Source organism: Acanthopagrus latus, chromosome 9 (genome assembly GCF_904848185.1).
Source record: "Acanthopagrus latus isolate v.2019 chromosome 9, fAcaLat1.1, whole genome shotgun sequence".
Classification (NCBI taxonomy): Eukaryota; Metazoa; Chordata; class Actinopteri; order Spariformes; family Sparidae; genus Acanthopagrus; species Acanthopagrus latus.
In genome coordinates this window covers 7,539,940-7,566,497 of record NC_051047.1, presented here as the reverse complement: position 1 = coordinate 7,566,497, position 26,558 = coordinate 7,539,940, and the positions used below count along the sequence as shown (strand labels likewise).

At 42.0% G+C, this 26,558-nt stretch overlaps 1 protein-coding gene and 2 long non-coding RNA genes across 7 annotated transcripts in view; 1 reads left to right on the top strand and 2 right to left on the bottom strand.

Annotated features, from left to right (window-relative positions):
* klf7b (Kruppel-like factor 7b) overlaps window positions 1–13,474 on the bottom strand; it is a 121,279-nt gene extending 107,805 nt beyond the window's left edge. For all 3 annotated transcript variants that reach the window (XR_005077114.1, XR_005077113.1, XM_037110590.1), the window contains exon 1: window positions 12,969–13,474. Coding sequence is in view for 1 of the 3 variants with exons in the window: in XM_037110590.1 (XP_036966485.1) it covers window positions 12,969–13,070 (102 nt within the window). In the remaining 2 variants the exon portion in view is untranslated. The remainder of the gene's footprint in view (window positions 1–12,968) is intronic.
* A 5,126-nt stretch (window positions 13,475–18,600) lies between these two features.
* On the bottom strand, window positions 18,601–20,197 carry LOC119025897. Its single transcript, XR_005076959.1, has 2 exons — window positions 19,963–20,197; window positions 18,601–19,818 (listed from the first exon to the last, which is right to left on the bottom strand). It is a non-coding gene; the product is annotated as an uncharacterized LOC119025897 (long non-coding RNA).
* Window positions 20,198–20,575: 378 nt separating this feature from the next.
* LOC119025896 lies at window positions 20,576–26,215 on the top strand. Of its 3 annotated transcripts, XR_005076958.1 has the most exons (7): window positions 20,576–20,709; window positions 20,820–20,843; window positions 21,042–21,157; window positions 21,388–21,518; window positions 24,341–24,441; window positions 24,565–25,520; window positions 25,937–26,215. It is a non-coding gene; the product is annotated as an uncharacterized LOC119025896 (long non-coding RNA). The 3 variants fall into 3 exon arrangements; XR_005076956.1 differs by having other exon boundaries at window positions 24,565–26,215; XR_005076957.1 differs by having other exon boundaries at window positions 24,341–24,446; window positions 24,565–26,215.
* Window positions 26,216–26,558: the final 343 nt, after the last annotated feature.

The following is a 26,558-nucleotide window of genomic DNA, read 5'->3' as shown; positions in this document are numbered from 1 at the left end:
ACGCACATAAATAGACACACACAGACACACCGCAGCACTGGTCTATTCCCTCAGGTATTCATTGTGGATTAAAATAGCTGACGACCCAAATATCCCAGTATAGCATGCGTGGTACTGCTGGGCCAGACACCACCATCATTTGTCCACATGCAGCAGCACACAGCTGGCCTGATTTAGAAATACTTGCATAACATGCCATTATGACAAAAATTGAGGAATGGTGACCTAATGAGCCACATCTCAAACAGTAATTATTAATAGTATCATTATTGTGATGTGCACTGGGTAACATTTGGACGAAAGTTAGCTCAAAGCTGGGAAACATGAAAAGACAACATTTCTTAGTAATTTAGCTTAATGGGAGTTGTTCTTTTAGTAACATGAATGATCCAATCATTTATATTTCAGTTCCAAACCCTTGTCTGATCCAAAACAATGAGTCAGATCACTAAAAGCTGCAGCAGGAAGCACATTAGAGGTAATGACATAATGTGGATTCACTTAGTGACTCAGGCATTAAACATTTGTGGCCCTGCAGCTGTCTTTGTGTTCGTTTGATATCCAGCGATCAGATCAGGTGGATCCAACCAATGAGAACTGGAGGAGACGCGACACTCAGCGTAAGTTCAGTCAGGGAGACAATCTCTTCATTCACCTGACGTGGGCATTTCTTCACATTCTCTCTCTCTCTCTCCATTTTAAGCAACCAGATTCTGCCTCGAACACTGTCATCCAATCACCTCTCTTCTGGAAAACTTAAATCCGCTCTCCCCGAGCCTCCCTCCACCCTCCACCCCATCCTCCTCCAGCTCTTCATCCAGTGGCTAGGTTCTACCTCCCAGAATCAACCCCCCGCTACATATGAGAGGCATTATTTGCATGTAGACTGGTGTCGGCAGAGCAGGCTTACGTTCAATATTTCAAACACTGTTGCAATGACATCAAAGACAGCTGGTGAAAGGCGATGAAAAAATGAGATTGAATGATGACACTCCTGTACAACTTCTTTAGTGGGCTTCTGGCTGACATTTTTTATATATTTTTTTTAATGTTGTTTTTGTTATTTTCAGAGCTCCAATTAAAGTTGCCCTGTCTCGTAAAAGAAACACAAATATCATATTCATACAGTCAGTGTTACTCACTGAAACACATTGTATCTTTGAGTTCTAACAAATGTGTTAAATGCATTTCCTTTCTCATAAAACATTTATAAATCGCATTTCGAAGTATTTTGAACCCAGCACTGTTTCTAACCATGTCTACCAGCAGCTCTTCTCCTTGTGCATCAGATAAAATGGGAACCCGCTCAGAGGCAAACAGCGCTGCTGGAGATTGAAATCTCCACAGGGAACCATTAAAGAAAATCTTAATACCACATCACACACACTGATATTTTAAACAACAGTGTGTTTCCAACTTGGCAGCAACAGTTTGAAGAGGACCTTTTCATTTCCTGTCCACAAATGCAGCTCTGGGTGGATCTGGCGACTCCCCGCTCTGTTTCTCTGAGACAAAGAACTCTGTAGGCACACTTGCAAAGAAAAACAGGACAAATTCCCAAGGTCATCCTCCTCCACTCCATGTGACCCATTTACTGTGTCCCACTCTGCACACACACACACACACACACACACACACACACACACACACACACAAACACACACACACCAACCATGCATGCATAAAGGCACACTGGAATGCTGGCATGCTCTGTCCTCGCTACAATTCTGTCTCAACACACACACAAATCTACAAAAAGTATATCATATTTAAATGTTCTGAAACACTGAGACATCCATGATGAAGCTCTTTCAGCAGGTGCTGGATTCCCAGACACACCTTGACTGTGGCTCTGAGAAGGAGTTGGTGATGGTGATGACATGATAATATAGTGACATATATTTATATATTATTAATAATTTCCATGCAAGTTGCAATATTTTTTGATGTGAATGTCTGGAAAGTATTGTCTCATGTAACTAGTGTATAAATATTAAATCTTGATTTATACAGATTATGGAAATTCTATTGTAATTAATACAGTGATACTGATTTCAGTCACATCTCCCCGAAAACACAAAATCATTCACCGTTTCTTTCAAAGGGAGAACAGCAATCACAAGCTCCATTTAAAGGCAGGCTCAACTTTTTCAGCTCCTTTTACTCTGGCACAGAAAGATGATGATGTGCCTTTGGAAATTATTTCAGAAGGGGCAGATACGATGTCTGTTACAAGGACATTTTCCTGGGAAAAGTTGGTGATTAGGGAAGCAGCATCATTTGCGAAGATAACAACTGTTTCTTCTTAAACTCTTCGCTGGCTGAACAAGACAGCTGACAAACCACACATGGAACCATTTTTCTTTCTTTTTGTTGGGTGTCAGCAAGTGTTGTTGGTAGTTACTGAGATAGCCTTCAAAGAGGGAGATGAACTTATTTGGAATAAAATGTGGAGCTGTCTGACTTACTCACTTACTTACTGACACCAAAACTAAGCAGTGAGTCACTGAGCAAACAGCAATGACCAATGTGTGTGTGTGTGTGTGTGTGTGTGTGTGTGTGTATCCTGGATAGTGGACTGCCAACTGTGGGCTAAGCTAGCACACACACAGACACTCACTTCCTCTGCCACTGTCAACATCCTGTGCACGCTATAAATTATGTCATTGCCAAAACACACACACACACACACGCACACACACACACACACACACACACACACACACACACACACACACACACACGCACGCACACACACACACACAGCACAGGAGCAAATAACTAAAGAGACAGGAAGAGGCCATATTCTGACCAGGTGTGCGGATATTAAACAAAAAAGCATATTAAACAGTAAAACATGACTCTGCGTGTTCATTGACCATGCGCACATTCTCAGGAGAACATTATAAAAAGAGCTGCAGTAACTCTTCTGGAACATCATAACATTACAGCGCTGCTTGTATTTTTGTGCTTTTTCACAAATTATTTTTTCTCTTCTGGCCAAACACACCACGGTTTCCTCAGCCTCCCTTTTATTCTTTATTTTGTGGGAGTTCTGACAACTCTCTGGCAGTAATAAAGGAGAGGAAGAAGAAAAAACAGGGAGAGGAGGCAGGTCCTGCAATGTCATTGTTTATATGAAGATTGTGTTTCCATAAGCCTTTATTGCATCTCCTTTTTTGCTGACACAAAAAACTTTTCCACTTCAGACCAAAGCAAAAACTATTTTTTTTGTTGCTATATTTAGGCTTTTTTGTTCCTCTCCATTCCATTCAGCTTTCTTTGAGTGTGCAAATTCAAACAGCGCATAAACAAAAAAGATGTCGGGGGGAGAACTGGGGACAAGGGAGGGAGGAAGGAGAGAGAGGAAAAGACAGACAGACTGACAGACAGACAGAAAGGGAGAGAGAGCTGGCTGAGTAGAGAAGGGGAGCGTTGGATGGATGCCAGGTCACAAGGCTTTATCCCTGAGCCAATTGGTCTGCAAACACTGGCTCAGCAGGATGTAGAGACACTGACACACACACACACACACACACACCTGAGTATATTACGTTCAACACAGGTCAGACTGAGATCACCAAGAGGATTTCTCTTAATAAAAAGAGTAAAATCACTGCTGTTGTGTTTTGAAATAACTTCCCAAATACAAGTTTATTTGACCAGCAAACCCAGTCTCCTAACGAAACAGAGAGGGTTTATTAAAATAACTTGACTTCTACGCCCTGTAGAACAAATTCACTTTATTCAAACATTCAAACTTCACCTTCCTGTCGTCTGTAAAAGCACACTGAAGTCTGGTGAGATTTAGTCCAGAGCTTCCCTGATGTAGAATCTACGTACGTAGCCTGGTAGTTTGAATGATTGGAGAGGTGGCAAAATAGTGCAGGTGTTGAAGGATGCCCAGTCACACAAGGAAATGATGCAGCACGATCCTGTCGTCCATCCAACTCATAATGGGTGGTGATGGAGACCATGCAGTGACTGCTTGTGCTATGAGTCAAGAAGCAGATGGAAAGCTAACACTCTAAATTCAACGTAACGTATCTGGACCAGCAACTCCTGGTTGACAGTGACTGCAGGCCATACTGCACGTCTGTGGTGAAACAATTTACATTCCTACATAGCAGGGTTAAATAAAACTTAAGGTCACACACAAATGATTTGTCAGCTTCCTTCCTTCCTTCCATTGTCAGAAGTCAGAAGTTTGCACTTGGTAAGGAGCACACATTTACGTTTCAAAGTAAATTTAACGCTTATCGTCATTATTGATTCATCTGATTATTATTTTATCTATCTACGAAATGTCAAAACAACTAGTGAAAAAGAAACTAGCATGACTACATCAATGAACAGAATGAAAGTATTTTCAGATTAATTTTCTAATGATCATCTAATCAATCAATGGTCAATCGTTGCAGCTCATTAGTTGACCGGATTTAACACTTTTATGAAAGCTTGCCACAGATTTGCATTACTTGTGAAAGCACATGAAGTGATTGCAGGATTTCCATTGGAACTGATTTTTGTCTGAAAGGCTGCTGTCACTGAGCCTTAAAGGTCCTATGTGTAGGATTAAGAGAGGGTCTGGTGGTGTGCTTGCAGACTGATGACTGATGTTTAGATGTGCTACCTGGCATATTAATTGGACAGTGGTCATTTTGGTTTCAGCTGTAGCAGTTTGCCCCTTTCTCTTAGTGTTTGCCAGCCTAGGCTAAACTCCATCTTCAGAGCCGCAGAGATGAAACTGATATCAGTTTTCCCATCTGACAGCATGTAATACGGCAAAACAAAAAACATTTCCCACAATGTTAGACTTTTCCTTTAATAAATTCAAGAAAAAAAAAAATCAATATATTTGCAACACATGGTGTACAATGGGATGAGTCACTACACACTAGTTGATATCCACAGTGCACTTGAAGCATGAAGAGTTGAATGGGTAAATCTCCTTGTAAACGGTGCTAATCAGGCTCCACAGTGAATACTGCTGGAGAGTTGCCCTCCATAGAAAACCACTCATCTTGAAAGATCAGGACTATGGCTTTCACAGTGTAAGCTCTCTCCATCACGAGTGCAGATCATTTGTTCTGCTTTCCTGCCGTGGCCGTCTGACTGCTCACTTTCTTATCTAATCTGTGCCACTGTAGACTGAATGCCTTATTCACTTACTGAATTATGGCTTCTCGGGCGAGTGCATGTGTGTGTTCGACTCGAGTGATTTCAAATTATGAGGAATAGACAATAACTGTGTGTGTTTGGGGGGGAATGATAAAAAAGAAAATGAATGAATGCAGTGATTAGAGCTGCTCAGAGCGAGGAGACTACTGGCACGAGCTTCCACACTGTAAGAAGTGAAGAGGCATGCTCCTGACTCAAGTCTTGTTCAAATCTGACTTCTTTCACAGCTTCAGATGCTTTTCGAGCTTCCCCCAATTATAGGTTTGTCATTGGACGATAATATTTACATGTAATAATGAATGGCAGGAGTAAGTAAGTGATGACACAGTGTCTCATAATTATGTGCTTACAAACCCAATCCAATCAATCTCAGGGCCAAAGCATAGAGACTAGAAAATGAATACCTGACTGCAAAACAAAATTTAGAAATAGTGTCTGGGTTTGTGTTGGGTTTCTTCATGCCAACTGACATGGTGCTGTGTATGTAGTATAAAAACTTTAAATATTATGTCCTCCAAAATCAATTCAGTTAAGTTCACCAGTTCAAGTGTAAGTTTTTGTTAAATTTGTCAAGAGTCCCACAATGCAACCTGGAAATATTGTACTCAAAGGTTTGAGGTCACAGTGACCGTGACCTCCAAAAATCAGTTGATCGCATCAGTTTAAGTTGACCTATGTACCATTTCAAGAAATTCCCTTAAGGCATTCTTGAGACAAGATGAACTTCTAGTGACCTTTGACCTCTAATCTGTACGTCTTTGAGTCAGAGTGGACATTGGTGCAAAGTTTAAAGAAAATTCCTCAAAGCATTCTTGAGATAACGTGTTCGAAAGAACAGCCTGGACAGATGTAAGAACGTACATACATATGGACAGACGAACAACCTGAAAACATGACGTCTCTGGCCCTGGCTGTCTCCGGCGGAAACATAAAAATAGCCTATGTGACAATAAGCGATGGACCTACTGTCTGTCTTGGGGCTGTGTGTCCTGTTAAGTGAAACAAAATTACGAGCATCTGGTTGGTAAAAAAACAGGCCCGTCTCCTGGCTGCAACTCCATGTTGAGGATAAGGGTCATTTCAGACAGCTATAGAAGAAAATGTTAACTTGTTGTTGGAAAAAAATGACTGGGAAGACATCACCGCTGTCAGTTACATCTCAGTGAAATCAAATATTAATATAATTGATTCAGCTCTGCAGAAAGACATCAGGTTTGATCGATTCATAAACCTCTACTTTTGGATTATTTTGCATCATTCCTGTGTTTGACCATGTGCAGAAGCTAACAACCCACACATGCTCCTGAATACGTCTTTTCCTGGTCTGCAGACAAATGCAGCAGCAGAGTCATCAGTGTTGGACAAGTGGAAGGTCTGACCTATTGGTGATACCAGATGAAAAGCCAGAGGAGAATCATTAGGATTCCTCTTTAAGAAACATGGAGGCTCATATTTCATTTCATACCGATCCAAAATTTGAGTCGGACTGACATCACAGTCCTCTTAGCCTATAATGAGTCTTCAGCATTGTTTACTGAATGAGTAGTCACCAAGGCCAAAAAGATTCAAATGACACACACAAGTACTTAAAAAGCTGGAACCGTTATACTGAAATGTTTTTCACTTTAAATGGTTGATTCAAAGTTTTATAGCTCCATCACTGGAAACATGTTGTAATACTGACATATAATAATGGCAGCAAAAGCTCCTCTTAATGCAGACAGGAAAAATGAAAAAGTCTAAAGTTGCCTTGAAAAGGTATATCGTGTGACATTTGGATTAGTTATTACATAATCTGCAGCCACATTCCTTCTTTTCTTCATCTCTCTTTCACACTGATGCTATTTCCTCCTTTTCTCTCCATTCCTTTGTTTTTTTTCCGTCTTCCTCTTTTTTTCCGTCTGCTGCGACTATTAGGAAGCAGCTGTGCACCACAGACAATTACATAACTGCGCGTGTGTCAGTGTATGTGTGTCTGCGTCTGTGGCAGTAGGACGGATGGAGATCGGGCACAAAAGGAAGACGGGAGTAAAAAATATGAAAAAGAGGTCAAACTTTCACCTGCACTCATTCATTGTGCCTCATGTATTGTGTCTCTCCCACCGCCCACCGAACCCTCCATCCTTTCCTCCATCTCTACATACAGTAACGGGGCTGTGAAATGTGGAAAAACTGCAGCATGCATGGCAATTCATTATCCTGTCAAACTTCCCATGGCGAGCCTCGAGCCACATGGGAGAGAGAGGGAGAGAGCTCAGTTCATGCAGTGGTCCCTGCCGAAGCTTCCCAGGTTATCACAGAGAAGAGAGAGACTGGAGGAAACATTCGACACACAAGAAGCTGCAGAGCCTGACAAGTCTGTTATTACTGTTGTGATCCATATCTTGGTCCTTCTGTTGGTGTGAGAAGGACTCGGCTCGTTTTTTAATGATTAACCCTCGTGCCAAAACAAACCAAACAAAAACCCACCATAAAGCAACAGAACATGACTTCCTTTAGAGAGATAGTTGATTGTCAAGATATGATGAGATAATGATGCTCTGGGTTGGCATCCAACCTGTGCTGCCAACCCAGTACTGGACTATTTTTCTCCAGGAAGTTATATTTTGTTGTTTTAAATGATGCAATGTTTTAGGCATTGGGCATTAGGCATTTAGCAATGACTTAGTGCTTTCATTACCTTAGAATAAGCCTTTTATATCTGCAGAGGGAGCGGGTCATACTGCACCGCCATGTTTCTATAGTAACCCAGAGTGGACAAACCAAAGACTGGCTCTTCATAGGCCCTTTCACATTTTGTTTTCATATTTTCAGCTCTTAGATTTTTAGCCACTGTGGAGTATGATGAGATGAGGGGTAATTCATTTGTTGCAATATGCAAACTCACCGCAAGACAACACTAAATCCTCCAAACCGAACATGTAAGTTTGCAATCATAGGTGCAGCGCTGCCAGACCACACCAGAGCGCCACACGCTACAGTTTTTCTGCAAGTGAGGAAACAAAACGTTCATAGTTTGCATATTTTGGTTGAATGTTGAAATATTAAAGTGATGAATTGCTGAAACTATAGTTTTATGCCGCGTTTTAAGCAAAGGCTGGCATCCTCTTGTCGGCAGAGCAGAACAGCTTGGCGTGCGCAGCTCATTACATTATGTGACGTATATCTCCTGATCTGGGCACGCAGAGTGTCGTCCTGTCATTTGATCCGGGTGCGAGGGGCTGCATGTCACCAACCTGCATGCTCAAAACAAGTAACTAAGAGTTACAGGAGCAGCAACTGCATTTACGACCTGAGCCAGCAAATTACTAACATACGTTAATTTAAAATGTGACATGTCCAGGCTGGGCACACAGAGTCAGTTAAAATATTCACAATGGGAAAAACACTGTGATAACAGCGCACAGCAGCAGCCTCAAACGCACTCAGCCTGCCTTGTTGCAGTCAGGCTGTCCGTTGTCACCCACTCCAAACGTGTCCTGTTAAATGAGGTCCACGGTGCAAAATATGCAAGTCCATTTCCACAAGTTAAAGAAAAGGATAACATGATAAATAAGCTTGACTGAAAATATATTCCTATGATTAGTCATGCACATATGTATATGCATGCATAAACGCTACTTAGGTGCACTCTGGTACTTAAACAAATAGCACCACAGCTGTACTGTGCTAATATGCATAATGTAGTTCTAGGTCAGTCAGTGGAAAATGTAGGCGATTAAAAACATTTAATGATGATGAATAATAATACACAAGTAGATCCGGTGAGAGGAAACAAGACCTCTAAAAACTTCTGTGCATTTTTTATTTGAATCCAACCTACAGTATATGGTCGTATGTCCTGCCAGGCTGTGCAGCGTATCCAACAAGCTCCATAAATCTAATGCTTAAAGGCTGAGTTATTTGTTTTTTTGATGGTTTAATTCAGGCGCAGCAGTGTTTGAAATGTTTAGCAGAGATTTAAAATGATGGACCTTGTGTCGGCACTTACACAACCAAGACTGAGCCCTGCCTGACGAGACAAATTTAAGGGGAAATAATGAACCACTGTGCACCTCTCTGGGGAGGGTCTTGGTCGTGTCTGAGCTGGGCTTTTTAAAAGCAGTTCCGAATTGGATGATTGAATGAAAAACAGAGGTGACTGGTATGAGTTGTGAGCATTGCTCTTTCAGAAAGACTGGAGGATTGGACAGAAGCAGATGCAGCTGGTTGGTTCTAGCACAGTGCTGTAACTGCAGCAAATAAATCAATCAGCTTGAAAAGAACTACAGACTCACAGAGTACATAAATTAAGAGACAAGACGGGGAGGGGATGGTGCCAATTTAAAGCTCTGTTGGGCTATGAGGCCGGTTACCTGCATGTGGCGCCTGTTAACTCTGTAGCAACCACCTCTGTTTCAGTATTCACCCCATCCACCCTTTGTTTTCTCTGTTTCTCCCATCAGACTTCGGCAGGGCTCTGCTTTGGACTTAATGGATTATAACTAAATGAGAAGTCTGGGCTTTCCATTCCTAAAGCACACCACATCATTCCAAACCTGCAAGGATGCAGCAATTATATGCAGAACATGGGCTTGTACTGTCAGAGGCAACAAGGCTGATAGACAGGCGAGAGAGGGAGAGAGGGGGAGAGAGAGAGAGAGAGAGAGAGAGAGAGAGAGAGTGAGAGTGTGTGTGTGTGTTTTCCACATGTTTGGTCATGATGCAAAGCAGCTGATAAAAGAAGCCGCCTGTATGAGGAAACAAAGAACAGGAGCATGATGCAGGGACAGACAGGAAAGATAAATGACGCACACAAATCTGGTTTGTGTGTGTGTGTGTGTGTGTGTGTGTGTGTGTGTGTGTGTGTGTGTGTTTCTCTGTCTGTCTGACAGCAAACGGCCAATTACTGTCGAAAGTGGCAGGATGAGTCCTGCCAGACCATAGCTTTCCATTAGTGCATGCCAACCAAGCATGTGTGTGTTTGTGTGTGTGTGTGTGTGTGGGTGTGTGTGTTTGTGTGTGTGTGTGGGGGGGTGTGATGGAGTGAATAAGGGGATAGAGGGAGACAGAAGGAACACGAGTAGAAAAAATGTGGGTGGGCCTGGTCCCAGTGTGTGTGTGTGTGTGGTACATGGGTGCATGTGTTTTTGTGTGTGTGTGTATTTGTCTTTTACTATTTCACTACCTCTCTGGAACTGTCCCCACTGGTGCAGATACATTTGAAAACACACATCTCCCCCTCTAGGGTTTGTCTTTACATCTACAATAGCCCAACAGTTTCTGCCGTTAAAAACTGAACTTGTGTCAAAAATGCCTTTTATGAGAGAAACTGAGATTTCCAGGGTTCCAATGAGAACATTTACATAAGTTTCATCTCTGTGTGCTCAGTACAAGACAGGATCCGGAGTGCCTTTAGCCTAGCTTAGCACAAAGACTGGAAGCAGGTGGAAACTGCTAGCTTCAACCAAAAGAAGACAAAAAATGGTATTCCATTGGTTTGAAATGTGTCACCTGGGTTTGTTACACCAAACTGTTCCTGGTCAAGACATAGCTGTGTTTCAGAAGCTAAAGAAGTGAAATAACCACACACACATCAGCCAGACAGCCACCTTGACCAATAACGCCTCTGTAAATGGTTATGGCTCACATGTCAGCCCTGAAGCAATTACTGCAAAGGTAACAACTAATGGGGATCCAAATCAACGCCAATCTCTGATTGGCCATGTGTCATTTCAGCCACTCACACAAAACAGGCAGCGTCATTTAGGACAAGTATTGCAAGCACTGCTGACAAATTTCAAAAGTGTGGCTAAACCGAGAGGAACTGCCTCTCCTCCAGGTCTACATTCCTGTCTCCAGGCGTCAGTTCGAACAGCTTTTTCCAGCCATTCTGTGGAAAATGAGACATGACATCAAAACCTGAAACCCTATCAAACCTCTCAATCAATTAACAACATGCTTACAGACAGAAGGGAAAAAAAGTGGGTTACAGGGGATGGAACGACGTGCTGTTTGGACAAAAAGTAGGACGAGGCAGTGTGAATTTGTGTCAGTAAAACAGTCATGGAGGAGACGTGCAGTCGGGCCCTCAGTGAGGACTGAACAGACACACGTGGTCTGCAAAACCTTCTGAATGCACACAGTGGACCGACACAGCACTCCCTGAGTAGACTGTGTCCCACGCAAGGACCTTTGGGTGCTTATTGAACATTAAATAGCAGGTGGCAACACACACAAACACACACACACACACACACGCACACACACACACACACACTGAAGATGGCTTCCAATCAGCTTCCATTTCTCAAGTTCAGGAGGGAAACTTCAGGGGAAATATTTGTGTTTAGTGAATGTCTGTTACTAAATTACGTATCATACTTTGTATCTTAAACTGTTTAAATCCTGAGACAAATGTTGAATATTTGTTATCTTTGTATTGATCATTTCCATGTGTGAAAACGTAGTTTTTTTTCTCCAAAAGATGTGTCGTAGTGCACATAAAACCACTATGTATTGCCTGTAACCCATTTCAATACAAGTAGTATTGAATTCAGTGCGAGTCTGTGGGCCCTCATGCAGAGTCTCAATGTTCTATAGAGGGTGATGATGCATAATTCAGAGGGATTATCTGTAAACAAACAGTGGCAGGTGTGGATATATTATTTAAGGACGAGTCACCAGCTATTAGGCATGTGTCCATCTTCAGACTGACTAGACTATCGATCAGATCAGTCACATTAAAAACCTGCTCCATCCTCAGCCCTGACTGGAAAACACAACCATCCCTCTTTCACCTTGATTCACTTGATGTTCAGATGTTTTTTGTAACAGGAAAAAAAAAACATCCACACCATGATAGAAAGTTAAAGTAAGTTAAATGTTTTAAACCCTATATTTTTTCATATTTCCTCTAGGGTATATAAACATCAAATGATCTGAATCTGATCCTCATGAGATCAACGTGGAGCCCTGAACGTCCCTTTATCTCTGCCTGGTAAAGCCTCTTATTTGTTAGAGGAAAGACAAAAAACCAAAACACAAACCGACAAAAAAAAAAAAAAAAAAAAAAAATCTGAATTTTATACTTTACTTTATCCAACGGGGGATTTCGTAAAGTCACTGAGGGGAAATGTGCATGGGATAACTAAGTGGTAGAACAGCTGACTCTGATCCTGAACAGAACCGAAGTGGAGCCTTTATAAGAAAGCAGCATTTTCAGCTCCTCCAGCTGCGTTTTAGAGCCTGTTTTTTTAAGGGTTTTGGTTAAAATCTGAATCTCATCATGGGGGATCTCACAGGACTACAGAGTCATGCTCCTGCTTCTCCATCAGTGATCAAGGGGTTTAATCAACATTTAAGTATATGGTTAGGGGGCGTTTGTTCATAGTAAAGGGCGTGTGGATCTACATTTAAACCAGCTTTTACGCATTTTGAAACGCAGTTTGTTCGTTAGTACCTTTAGTGCGTAAAGCTCTGTCTGTTTCCCTTCTCCTCCCCCCTTCTCACCCCCCCTCCCCGAGTGCGCGTGTGTGTGTGTGTGTGTGTGTTTTCTCCTGTCAGCGGACCTCGCCGTGCTCCATGTGAGCGAAAGGGGGAAGAAAAAAAAAGAAAAAAAAAGACGCAACTACACACAGGGCTGCTGCTGCTGCCGCTCCGGTGATGCAAAACACCACAGCACACACACACACGCACACAAAACAGCAACCAGCGCACACATGATGTGTCTCACCCCAGTTTCAAACCCCTTCAGTTTATAACAAAAAAAAGAGAGAGAGAGAGAGAGAAAACGCATCATCTCTGACCTGCTGCCAGTTCTCCTCCAGGGAAGGCATCGCAGAGAAATAACCAGTGTCATGAACGAGTTGGAGTTCCTGGAAAATACTGTAATTCGCCAGCACATCCATGCTTGATGCAAAAAAAAAAAAAAAAAAACCTGGAAAAGTCAGTGAAGAAGTCCGGAATCCAAACAACAAAAACGCACTTATTCTTCTTTTTCTTCTCTCCTTTTCTCACAGTTGTCAAATAAAAAAAGAAAAGAAAAGAAAAAAAAAAAGAAAGAAAAAAACAAACGCTGGAAAATCCCAGCTGGTGCGGGCAGCGGGTGATGCGCACCTGAGCACTTTAATTAAAAAAGAAAACAGGGCAGGAGGAGAGAAAGAGTTGATTATTATATCTTTATCAATGCTATCCCTTCTCCGGTCTGCTCGCTCTGTCACGCCTCTCTCCTCGGTCCGAGATCGGGGGGTGCCAGATCTATTTCCGCATTGCCAGATTGCCAAGCGGTCTCCGTACACGCTGCCAGGTTGCCAGGTTCGCTCCTCCAGCAGCAGACTGGACCCCGCTGCAATCCAGGCGACCGGCGCGAGAGGGGAGGGAGGCGGCGGGGAGGAGCCACCTGTCACTCAATAGGATGCGTGACCTAATAAGGTAAATAGGGTTGATGATGTCACTGACGTCCAATTAAGGAGGCGCTGAGACTCGGGGAAGGGGAGGAGCTTCGAGGGGCGCGGGGACGCTATTGGCTGCGGGAGGCTGTCAGTCCGGCCCTACAAGGCAGTGAGGGGGTGAGTTATTTTTAGAGGGGTATATAAACCCAGCAGCATTCCTCTCCCAGTCATTACAGGCTGCACAGACGGAGAGGAGAGAAACCACGGGCACAGCTGAGGAAACAGCGGCGCAGAGACCGAGCGGCTGTATGAATGCGCAGAAAGGGGCAGCCGAGTGTCAGAAGCAGCAGTGATGGTGCAGATATGATGCCCTGTTGTTGTTGTTTTTGTTGTGTTTTTGTAAAATTATTATTATTATTTTCATCTGAGGCGTGAGAGCCTCACCGCTGAGACTCCTCCATGTGGTTGTCATGTGGAGATGTCTGTGCGGAGAGCAGGGACGCAGTGGAGGGAAGAGCTCCGCACGATCCTCCCACCTGTTCACTTCACAAGACTCAACCCCCCCTTTTTGTCCATTTTTGGAGCGCTGATAAATCCACCTTCATCAGCTTTTTTCCTGTTGCCCACACATAAAATACCAAGCGCATTCTCTAAACTCACAGAGGATTAATAAGCAGTAGTGGAAGAGGAGTTCAGAGAGGCTGCTTTAATACAAGTATACAACACTGTTAGAATACTACAAGTAAAAGTTATTCAGAATACTACATGAGTACACATACGTTACTAAGTCACATGCTGGTTACTTTTCCCCAGTGCTAACCATTGCAATGCACCATTCAAAATAATTGGATTTATAAACAGATACCATTAAGTATTGCTGGAAGTGATACAGGAGGTGAAATATGAGAGGCTGCTCTTTAACAATGCTAACAACACAGCACATCTACTTATTTCCAGTATTCACATACAGACATGGATGTTAGATGCTTTCAAATGAATGAGTTCATTAATCAACGCTGTTAACTTTTTAAAACAAAAAGGCTGCAGGTCATTTATCTTAACTTCTGGTGGGGTTTCATGTTCAGTGTTTAAGCAGGTTAAGGACACCAGTGGATGGTCTGGCACCCACCATACTGGAGAAAAGGCTGGACATAGTGCCTCCATTTCTAATTATTAAATCAAGAATCACTTTGAAATAAGAATCGATACTGAATTCAAAGCTCAATTCCGAATCGCTAATCCCATTAATGCCGCATAGTTAATCTAACATACAGCAATTTACCTAAAGTTTCTTGGGGGAAACTTTAACACACTTGAGGTAATTTCTGCCACCAGGGGTCCTTCAATAAAGACAAAAGTAGCAAGGCATCAACCACCATTGCTGATGAAAATCAATGTCACAATGTGTCAGAAATGGCCATTGTAATATTGTATATAATAAGATTATACTCAGGTTACTTGGTCATGTTAGCTGATTTCTGACACTCTTTGACTTGCCATAAAGTTAGAGCGACCAGCAGCCAGATGAAACAGATGATGTGAGTACACAACTGACAGTGTACAACAAAGGTCTGACTGTTTTTAGACAATTGAATACAGAAATGTTACAGCATATCTTTAAGAGCATTTTAAGTAAATTCAACAATAATTATTTGGTTCATAGGGTGTACCAAACTGAAGGAAGTCATGTTAAAACCAGAAGTTATACTTCAGACAAATCCCACCACTATTGTAGTGTTCAAATGAGTCCTAAAAATCAAATTTTCCTCTGCTGCCCCTGGGAAATTCACTTATTTGGCAAACAAAGTGGTATTTTTGTTTAGCGGAATCAAATGTCCTGACATATTTTTTTTTTATTTGTAACAGCTTGAAATATTCTCATTCAGTTTTCTGTTTTTTGGACATTTGTTTTTTGGTGTTTTAGAACGTAAATCATATTGGATCCATGATTCAGATACATTAAATAAATGTGGTGTCTTAAAGAGAATGATCCTTTCTCTACTGCTTACTCAGCTGTTTCTGTATTGATTGTTAACTGATGTATAAAATTATGTATTAAGGATCTGTTTAATATGAACCTCCAAATTTAAATTCAGTACCAACCTGAGCCTTGAAGACAGATGGACAGAAAGACAGGATGATTCCTCTGTTGGTTTTAAATAGACAATCATCAACCCTTTCAAAGGCTCAGATGTCAGATATAGCTTCCAATATTTATCAAACCAGTATTGATGAACTCCATCAAGATGGTTGAGTCAGTAGCTGCTCACAGTCTCACACACACTTCACTCTCTTCTGATCTCTTTTGGCTTCTTGATATATTCCCATCATTCCTTATGGTCTTCTTCGACACAGTCATTCCTTTGTGTTTCTTTCTTTCTTTCTTTCTTTCACCTTTTGCTTTCCTTTTTGTTTCTTACTTGCTCCTCTTGTTCTCTGTACAGGTCACTTTATAGTAGTCCTGTAAGATTTTCAGTGCCAATAAATATCTCTTTTAAGTCTCGGTTTTTCAAACTCACAAACTTGATAGAGGATGTGCACACCTGGAGGCAAACTGACCAGTTAGTCTGAACGTTTGGAAGCCGAACTGATGACGCAGACGGTGAGTTGGTGAACTGAAGCCCAAATTAATTCCACTTAATATCAAATGTATATCATAGATCTACGTTTTCTTGAGCAATTTTTATTCCATAACCACCACGGAACTATAAAAGATACAAGCAAGCCAAATCTCAAATCAAAGTCTGCTAGATATTTGATCAGCCGCACTCCCCAGAGAAAAACATTTTCTTTTCGTTCTGTCAGTTGAGGCCATGATTCTCTTTAAGAACTGTTGATCAGCAGCTTTTGCGCGAGCTGAGGTCTGTGGAAGTTTTATTGCAAACGAGGATGGAATAGTTGGCTGGACCAGTGATGGTGTTTTCCCAGTTGTCAAATCTACATCCTTGTGATGCCGACGAATGTGTCCTGCCATGTTTGTAGTGTTTCCCGTGGCCGGGTATGGTACACGCACATAGCATATCTCTCACACGGTGGTCTTCTTGTCGACATAACCCACCGGGAACGCAAAATACTTTAATACTGGTGATTTAAGAGAAGCAGGAGCTGCTTCAAGCTCCGGTGCCGTTGCTCCTTTATCTGCACTTGCCATGGTGTCATGATCTGCAGGTTAGCTAACTAGCGGCGTCGGCTACAATGTGCGTAATTTGCGTAGCGTGCGTGCGTAGCTTTGCACACCTCCCTGGGGGGTGATCGTCAGTCCTCACTTTGACTTCAGCACTCGAGACCATGACGTAATTTCGATCGATTTCAATAAAAAATCGAAATCGTGACACCCCTAGTCATACAACATGGTTGTTATCAGGTCCCTGCACATCACACACCCAGATGATTCAAAGGCCGGATCAAATATTCTTAAAATAATCTTTAAAACAAGCATATTTTAAACATATGATAGTTCTCTGTCCGTCTCCTGCATGTGTCAACCTATCTGCCTCTTATGTAACAGCCACATGATGTGTAGCGCACACTGTGCGTTTTATTGAGTTAACATTTGCTTCGCGTTGTTGTGTGCCCGGGCTTCTTCTTCTTCTCTCTCTCTCTGTCTCAGCTTCTTGTCTGCGTGTCCCCGGGGGGACACACTGCTGGTCTCTGAGGACGACAAGGGCCAGATGGCTTCTAGATTGGCTGTTGGAGAACATTTTCCCCATTGATTTTTACAGCTCAGTCTGCCACTGGAGGACCAGGGGGAGGAAGAGAGAAAGGAGGAGGGAGCTGGAGAAGTGGAGGAGGGGGCAAAAGTCTAAGTGTGTGCGTGCATATGTGTGTGTGTGTGTGTGTAATTTGTGATTGTGTGTGCGTGTGTGGATCAATACTGCCACTGATTGCCTCTAAGAGGCTTTTAACACATTCACATGCAACATCTTTCTGAGATTCAGGGTGAAACAAAAGTATGAAAGACACATCGTCATGTTCCGTTCTTATAACGCCAGTGTCAGTCATTACCAGTACTGCCACCACTAACACGTCTTCTGTTATTACTGCTGCTTATACTAATATCTTCAACTACCACCATTCTACTATTATTACTAGCTGTACTTATATTTACTTGACTGTCACCACTACTTTATCAATAGTTAACCAATCGAGGGCTCTAACACTCTTACAACTGCTTCTGGTATTATTCTACCACAGCCACTCCTTCTCCTCCTCCTCTTCCTTCTACTGCTACTTGCTATTAAGTCTTGCCTGCCTCCTCCTCCTCCTCCTGCCACCGCTACTACTCCTCTTACTGTTACTCCCTATACTCCCCCTATTTGTTCTCCTCCTGATCTTAGTCCTACTTCTGCTCCTACTTTTCCTACCCCCACTACTATGAGTCTTCAACACATTAAACTATAGCAAGTTGTTCAATAGGCTATTATATCCAAGCATCCCATTGCAGTATCCTGTTTCAGATTATCACACACACACAAAAACACACACACACTCACATCTACATCTACAGCTATTGCATGATGAAATGAATGAATTGTATGTTATGAAAACAATGTTCTGTGAGAGAGATGGCATGTTTTTTTTTTTAATTAGAGACTGAGATGAGATATGAGACTGCTGCAGCCACGAGCCAAGAAACAGGCCATAATATAGGTAGATAACTGTGGACAACCATCAGTACGTCCATATTAAGTGCTTCTATTGCCACTGACAGACTGAGATTGTAATTTCTAAGATATGTTAAAAAAAAATTTAAAAACAGAATCCCTTTCAGAGACAGACCTTTTTATAGGACTAAGGTAAGGCGTTTAATTTCTCCACAGCCTTGCCAAATGTGCCAGACTCCATTTGCAGAAACATTAATTTCTCTTATCATGAAAAACACTTCAGTTAAATCAGACATAAACAAAATAAAACTCAGACGCCTTCTTGCTCATATATATATATATATTTTTTTGTTGAGTTCCAGCAGTCCATTAGTCTGATTAGGTTGAAGCAAACTCATAATTCACTGTGTTAGATGTGAAAATATGAGGAGGGGAACAAGATATATTTACCAGCTCTGTAAATTGAGTATGGTCACAGTCACTTTCCATTTATTCATTCAGCAAAGCATAGGCGGGATGAGGTCACAGTTGGTGGGGTTTTGCAGGCCCCCTAGAGGATGGAGACAAAGGAGACTTTTAAGGTATAGGAAAGATGGTGGCTGTCTTGAGGCAGGAGGGAGCAGTCTCCTGTTAGTGTGAGATGTTAAAAAATGTCAATAATAACATCGGCTAGCTGATTAGTGCCTCTTTACTGCACAGTCAGGTATAATATCTGGACCCGCAGCGTTAATTATATTCCCTTTCTCCAAGACCATCTGGGGTTACTGACAGTGGCTGGTCCTCTGAAGGTGACGGAGCTAAACAGGAGCATGAAATGTCCATCCGGCAACGGCGCTTCATACATGATGGGGGCACTCCTGCTCCTGAAGCCTGTGACATTTTGCATCACCTGCCACGTATCTTTAATGGTGTAGTCCTTGAGGTCCCTTTCTGGTCTCTGCCGATGTCTCCTCTTTGCCTCCTTGATGCCAGCTTTCAGTCCTGCTCTGGCAGTATTGTATGCTTCCTTGTCGCCTGACTGAAAGGCATCTTTTTTGGCTTTTGTTTTTTGGAAAGAGCTGAGAGTGAGTAGGCAGCAGAAGCAGAGAAAGATGATCTGATAGGCCAAAGTGAGGACGTGGGAGGGCTTTGTAGCTGCCAGGAATATTTGTATACACGTGGTCAATTTCTTCCTCCGGTGGGGATCTGAACATGTTGCTGGAATTTGGGTAAAACAGTTCTGAGGTCTGTTTGATTAAAACCACCAGCTACAATGAAAATTCCATCCAGTTGTTTAGTCATGTTTCTGCTGATGACATCTAACAATTCCTGCAGCGCATTTTTTAAATTTGCGTCCAGAGGAATGTACACAGCAACAGTAAAGACACTGGAGAATTCTCTGGGCAGATAATATGGCCAACATCTGAGCATGAGAAATTGGACATCTGTTGAACACTGTCCACCCACTTTAACTGCGTTTGAGCACCAGGCAGTTTTGGTAGTAAAACGGTTCTCAGACATTCGCCAGAAGAAGGCTTGGTAGAGGAACCGGTTTCAGTCGAAGTCGGGTCAGCTTAGCTCCGATGCTGCCTCTGTTTCTGCTCTCTCTGGGATGATCACAGCATTTTTGGTCATGACCTGTCCTGGTGGTCTGGCTGGCTGCTCGGCAGATGCTGCTGCTGCTGCAGTAGAAGCAGTAAAATAGACATATTTTTTTTTAAAAAATACATAAAAAATGTAGTGAGGATTGAAGGAGCTACTGACTGCTGCATCTACATACACTGCCATCATAACAACTTTCTTTTTCTAGATCTACTCTTACTCACCCTCTTCCTTCTGCTACTTGTCCTCCTTCTAGTCCTCGTACTAGTTCTACTCCTCCTCCTAGTCCTACTACATGTCCTCCTCCACCTACTCCTACTACTATTAGTCCTTGTCTTTCGTCTATAGTCCCCCTTCTAATCTTCCTCCTCCTTGTAGTCTGCCTCCTACTCGTATTCTTCCAGCTCCTCTACCTCGTAATAGTACTCACCCTCCACTTCATCCCATAACTCCTACTCTCAACCCTCAACCCTCAGCCCTTACCCTTTTCTTGCTGTCTCCTCTGTTGTTGTAAATAAAGATTGAAAGAAAGGAAAAAAAAATGAGAGAAAAAACTAAAGGCACAAAGAGGATTAAAAGAAAACAAAAAAAAAAAAGAGTAAGAGAGGGGAGACAGGGGTAGAGGAAATTTCACAGTAAAATGGTTCTCCAGCATAATGCCATGCTTTCAGTTTCTGGCTAAAAGCACCGAACACCATAGAAGGAGAAATATAAAAGCTGTGTGTGTGTGTGTGTGTGTGTGTGTGTGTGTGTGTGTGTGTGTGTGTGTGTGTGTATCTACCACACAACCTTTTAAGATGTGTGTATTGCCATTCAGCTCCACACACACTCAGTGTTGTAATCTTATTATTGTGTTGTGCTGTTTTGGCACAGAGAAGGACGGGAGGAGGGGGAGCGGGAGGAAAAATGGGGAGAGGAGAGGAATTTTATCTCTGTTTCCATCACTGAATGAGGCCTGGAACTTCAGGATGGTAAGATGGCAATTACTATTACCACTTATTTATTTTCTTAATCTTACAATCAATATTATCAACTTCATTGATATTCAGTTTTTTTTTCTCTTTTGTGTGGCTATGTGAAGGACGCCACATTTAACAAAAGGCAGGTAAAGACTTACATTTACTCCATTACATGGACTTGAGTAATATTTTAGGATTAATTGTGCTATTTGGAGTAGTTTTGCTGCAGTGTGAGTAATCAGTCAAACATCTTTACTTTTACCCTGTTACATTTGGAAACAATGGCCCTACTAATGGTGTTACTTTTATGTGTTATTTTATCTATTCATCCACATTCTGTTAAGGAACCTGACCTGTGCCTCTGCTTGTCCGCGGACGTCCTCCCATGTCACACCCCCCATGGGTGCCCTGGTAATCCCACTCCACAACATTGCTGCTGGCAGCTGTATATATTGTAAACGTACGAAACAGGCTACTTCTTACAGTTACATGTTTAGAATGTAAAAACAAATTGTATACAAATAATAATGTGGTGCACATCACATTTATTGTTTATTATTAAAAGGTTACTGTTCAAGTAATCTTGTTCTTCTATTTTTTAAATGTCATGATAAAAAAACGTACCGTGGACTGTGTATTGTGATGTAATTATAATGTGAGTTTTTGTGATTGTTACATCCCTAATAACAGGCACATCATCTCCAGTTTCACATAAATAAGCCATTGAACCATTTCTGTTGTCCAATTGGCTTCATGTGATTGGACGGACCTGGATATGGGGGCTCACACCTGATTGTGATGGGAACGGAGACATGTGTAATGTAAGTGGATAAAATAATTTCCCCTTGCAGGATTATAGTAGTATATAAAATAAAATAAAAATTGCGTCACTATCAAATATAGGTGTCTGTTCACTTCTTTACCTGATGAAAATCGTAGTTACTCACTACTCTATTCATTACTTTTTTTAGTTAGTAATTTTGTATTTTTACTTAAGTGGTTGTTTTACTGGTACTTCTACTTGAGTAACAGTTGATGAAAAACTTTTTTTTGACTACTCTACCCACCTCTGCATTTAACTGTAATCACAAAATACCGTATAGTGTTCCAGGTGGCAGTGAAGTGAAATTGGACGCACTCAAAGACCACACAGAAAATAAGACCATATCAATGTAAAGTAATCAGACATAGAATGAACACTCAAGTAGGATTAACCTGCTACTAGTCCCTGAAACTCATAAAACCCTGTTGCTGGTATACTGCTCAGTATACCAGTCATGTTTGCACATGTAATCATTTCATCCTTGCTCATCCTGGTTTTGAGAAGTATGCTTGCTAAAGCTGCGGCATGGTTTTGGTTTCTGATCGCTGCATGCTGCGGTATCTTTTCAGCTGCAGTTAGAATAATTTTTTTTAATCTTCAAGAGATATCAGCGCACAACCAGGAGCCCTCCTCAGCTGCAGTGGTTGGTGCAGAGCCTCAGGCTGTGTGAATCTTTCTTTTACAAATCTCACATTCTATTTTAATGATTTCTATCTCGAGAAAACTAACAGTTGGAGGAAAGGCTGTTTAGATACAGTATGTGAGGGGTTGACTGAGGAGATCTGAGGCATTCAGAGTGTTTTGCTGTCAGGACGGCAGCAGGTTGAGTATGTTTAATGCAAGACATCCTCGCGCTCTGCTCTAACCTGTACGAGGAAAGGAATCTGCTACAGCTGGGAACAGAGACGGTGAAAGCTATACACCCATCAGTTATCAGCTATTTCCATCAACACACACACTTTTTCAGTCTTAACAAAAGGAGCACGTATCGATCGAGCAAGGACGAAACACTGTATGACAGGAGGAGTGTGGTTAGAGTCTAGGAAATCATAATTCCAAAAGCATTTTGTCAAACAATTCAGGATTCAGCAGTGGAATGATGCAGATACAATTATGGATGGAGACACATGGGCAACAAAAGATGTAAACACTGCAGAGAGAGTTTGAGGAAAGAGAATATTACGTGGCTGAGATGATGATGTGAGACCTGAATGACAAAGCTCACAGCACCGTTTTTTCCAATCATACGGTTTAATTCTATATATACAAAAAAAAAACCAAAACATCACTCTGGCTTTGTAATTATGACTGTCCTGCTTCTAGGTGTCAGAATGTACCTGTGAGAATAAATAAATAATGATCATATAAATAATCTTATTAACAGACTCTGTATAAGGAGGTCAACAATAGGCAGCATTCAACTAACCACAGTGTATGACCCCCCCTTCACTTACATTACGTTACTGTAAGCTTTAGTCACCACTCACTTATTTTGTACATTGTAGCTCAGTTGAGTGTGGACTGGGCTTTCTCGAAGGAACTACATCCCAAACATCCTCCTCCATACAGACTGGAGCGAGTGTAACCTCGAGTCCAAAGTTGGTCAACACACAGACTCTATCCGTCTCTCTGGCCCTGACCAGAGGAGGCGACACAGAGACCATGTTCTGCTGTCTGAGTCACAGCTGGATCACTGGACTGCACATCAGGTTCCAGCATAACATTTCTGTATGACTGAAAGAGGTGAAACCACAAGCTGTGAAGCATGAGCAACATCGTGGACCCAAAGGCCTGAAAATAACTCCAGAACAACTCCAACAGAGCAGAGTAACAACAATCGGAAACAATAGAAGAAGTGTTCAGAGGGCCTGTTATGAATTTGGAAATCAGTGGAAAAATCTCTTTGGCTCATATGATATTTTATAAAACATTCAAACACACGAACACATCATATTATTATGCATTAGCAAATGTGACAGGATATTAACTAAATATTATTGTAGATACATTTCCACAACTATCTACAATTAATTATGCAAACATGATAGTTCTACTTCTAGCGTAGTCAGAGTTAAAACATCCTAACAGAGCCAACCACTGACAGACAGACATTACACCACATCCACAACATCAGCAGACAGACAAAATGCACTCAGTCTCCCATTACCAAACACAGAGTAATACCTGCCTTCCTACCACTAAATAAAACAGATATCCTAACCTCCTCTCGCTGAACATGTGGTTGTGATATTTCCCGTCTGCTCCCCTCCTCTCATGTCTATGATATTTTTAATAATGGAGAGGAGGAAGCAATATATCCTCGAGCTGAGGGAGTGATACAGGGTTAAGCATATTCTGCCGCTAATTGCGCTTTCTGGTTTTTAATAAAGAGAAACCACACGCCTGCAGGCCTGTGTGTGTGTACGCGCTCGCGTGTGTGTGTTTTCAATAGTTGAAAAGTGAAATACCGTTGGCTCTGTGTGTGCAGAAACTGCACTTCTGTCTGGTATTCTCTCTTTTCCTTAAAGACTGTTTACATAGAGAAAACAAAACAAGTATGAATTTGTAACATTTGCAACTGGATAGATGCCGTCTTTCATATGTTCGTGCAGTCCCATGCACACGATCTGGTAAAACACTTGACCTCCATGTCAAATTTCAGCTTCGTAGATTAAACATAGTGTGTCATGGCGCTGCTGTGGCACTCGGGTTGTTTTTCTGTTTCTGTTTTTCCCACTCCCTTCTCCCTCACCTGCTCTTTCCCTGTGTGTGTGTGTGTGTGTGTGTGTGTGTGTGTGTGTGTGTCTGCGGGCGTGACAGAGGGAGCAGCAGAGTGGCACACCTGTCTCTCATCAGCTCATCATCCTTTGGCTATATTACCCCGGTCTCTCCACTACCTCGGCACCAGATTATTCCATCCTGTATGGTGACTGCTCAGTGCCGCTCATTAGTTCAGCTCATTGTTTCTAGATCAGTCTTGTTGTTTTGTGCATCTGTGTTTAGCTCTTGTGCTAATGCTCGTGTCTTTGTTGACTCGTCTACAGGAACGTCCAGCACCTTTCTGCTTTGCTTTCCTGTTCGCCTGCTCCTGTGTTCCTCCACACTTGACCTCCATGGTGAGTGGTAGGAGGGAAGACATGCAGCAAACAGCCGCAGATCAGATTCAAACCCAGGCCCGCTGCCGCGAGGACACAGCATCTGTATATGCTGTGTCAAACCACACCAAACAAACCATCAAAAGTAGGCGGGGTTTGTCAAGGAAAATGTTCCATTGTCCCATAAAGCCGTAGTAACAGATTTGTAGCCACTGGTTTTCACTACAGCTATTGTTCTTGAAACTATGTTGTAATTAAAGGCAAAAAGACATTGCAAACGTAGTCTAAATTTAATGTTTCTAAAAAGGATTATTGATAATTTGAGGGATAGACTTGATGCATCTTGGTGTAAATCTAAATACATGACACCTTTATGCGTCGACTGTGCAAGATGTATAGGGAGAACACATATAATAATGATGGCCAACCATGACCCGAGTAACAGCAGCAATAATATTTTTGGTAATGTGCACATAATATATCAAAGAACTGCACATATCACAGTTTGTAAGCTTCATAAATCTCACTATTCATCACTGTAAGTGTAAACTCCATTTATACACTATACACTAGTTTGCACTGACTGCGGCACAAGTCGTTTAAAACTCCAATTGCAGAAGTAAAAATGTGTTGGCGTTCATCCAAGTGTTTGTGTGGGTTGTAATGTAGCTGCAGTTTCTCCTAAACGGAATGCCAAGAAACAATAAGGGAGACAGGCAAGTGTGGGAAAGGAACAGCCATGAAACTGAATGGTGGGCGGATGCTGGACGGTTAAGGAGCCCGTGGAGACATTATGTTCTTTATGAAGCCATAAAACAAAAGACTGTTGCCTTTCCCTTCATCCTGTCATCCCAGTGACCTTCGTTTGATGACCAGCTATCGTTGCTGGCCTTTTAAAGGTCCAGGTAATGGCATAGCAGACATATACTACCACACATAACCACATCATCATCATTGCACGGCCACTGCATGCTGGGCAATAATCTGCCTCAGGCTCCAGGGTTTTATGATTGACAGAACTGAATAAATCTCCTCATTTGGATATGCTGTGACAGGAATTAATTACCAGGCAATTGTGTCTAACATATTAATTTAGAGGAGATTATACAATGCATTAGCCCGACACTTATTAAGCATGGTTATGTACGCCTGCGTTTGTGTATTGAAATCGCACAGGCGGAAAATTCGGTCCAATTTGCCATGCTTGGCTCCCGTTAACACACTGCTGTGTCTCTGAAACCCTCCCTCCTTCCTCATATCATGTTCCCTCTCTCCTACCACTCTGTTCTCTGTCCTATCTCTATTCTCTTCCATCATCTAGTTTCCTACATCTGACTGATAGAAGAATGGTGTAACCCTGGGGTCTCATGTCATATGCAGAAATACATTTTGGCCAGGCTTGTAAAAAGAAAAAATGGAAGGAACTACTTTTGTTCCTCCTTTGAAAAACAGCCTTTCTTCTTTGGAGCTGTAATTATATTTCTTATAGAGGGCAGACATCATCCAAACTGTCTACATCTGTTCATGGTTGTACCAAATAATGTTAAATGTATCTAAATTTATAAAATTGTATTAAATCAAAGAAATGTTGATTAAATAATCATGAGTTAATTATTTTTTAGTTCTAGAAATCACTTGGACACATCCTCAGTGATGAAACCGAAGTCACAGTGTGTTTTGGGTCTTCGAGCACCGGACACCCTTAAGCTGACAACCCAGCAAAGGGTGATCAGTCCACTATTCGTGTCCATGTGGCACACTACTCCTAATGCTGTGGATCCCCTCATCTGGATCCACAGCCATATTGAGGCCTTTTCAGTTGTATATTCCTGTCTATGCTGCAGTCCTTTAACTGCAAGGATTTTGAGTGTTTTGTGTTTGTAATGATCAGCCAGCACAGCATCTACAGCCAACTTTCACTACAGTACAGTGGGCTCTCCCAG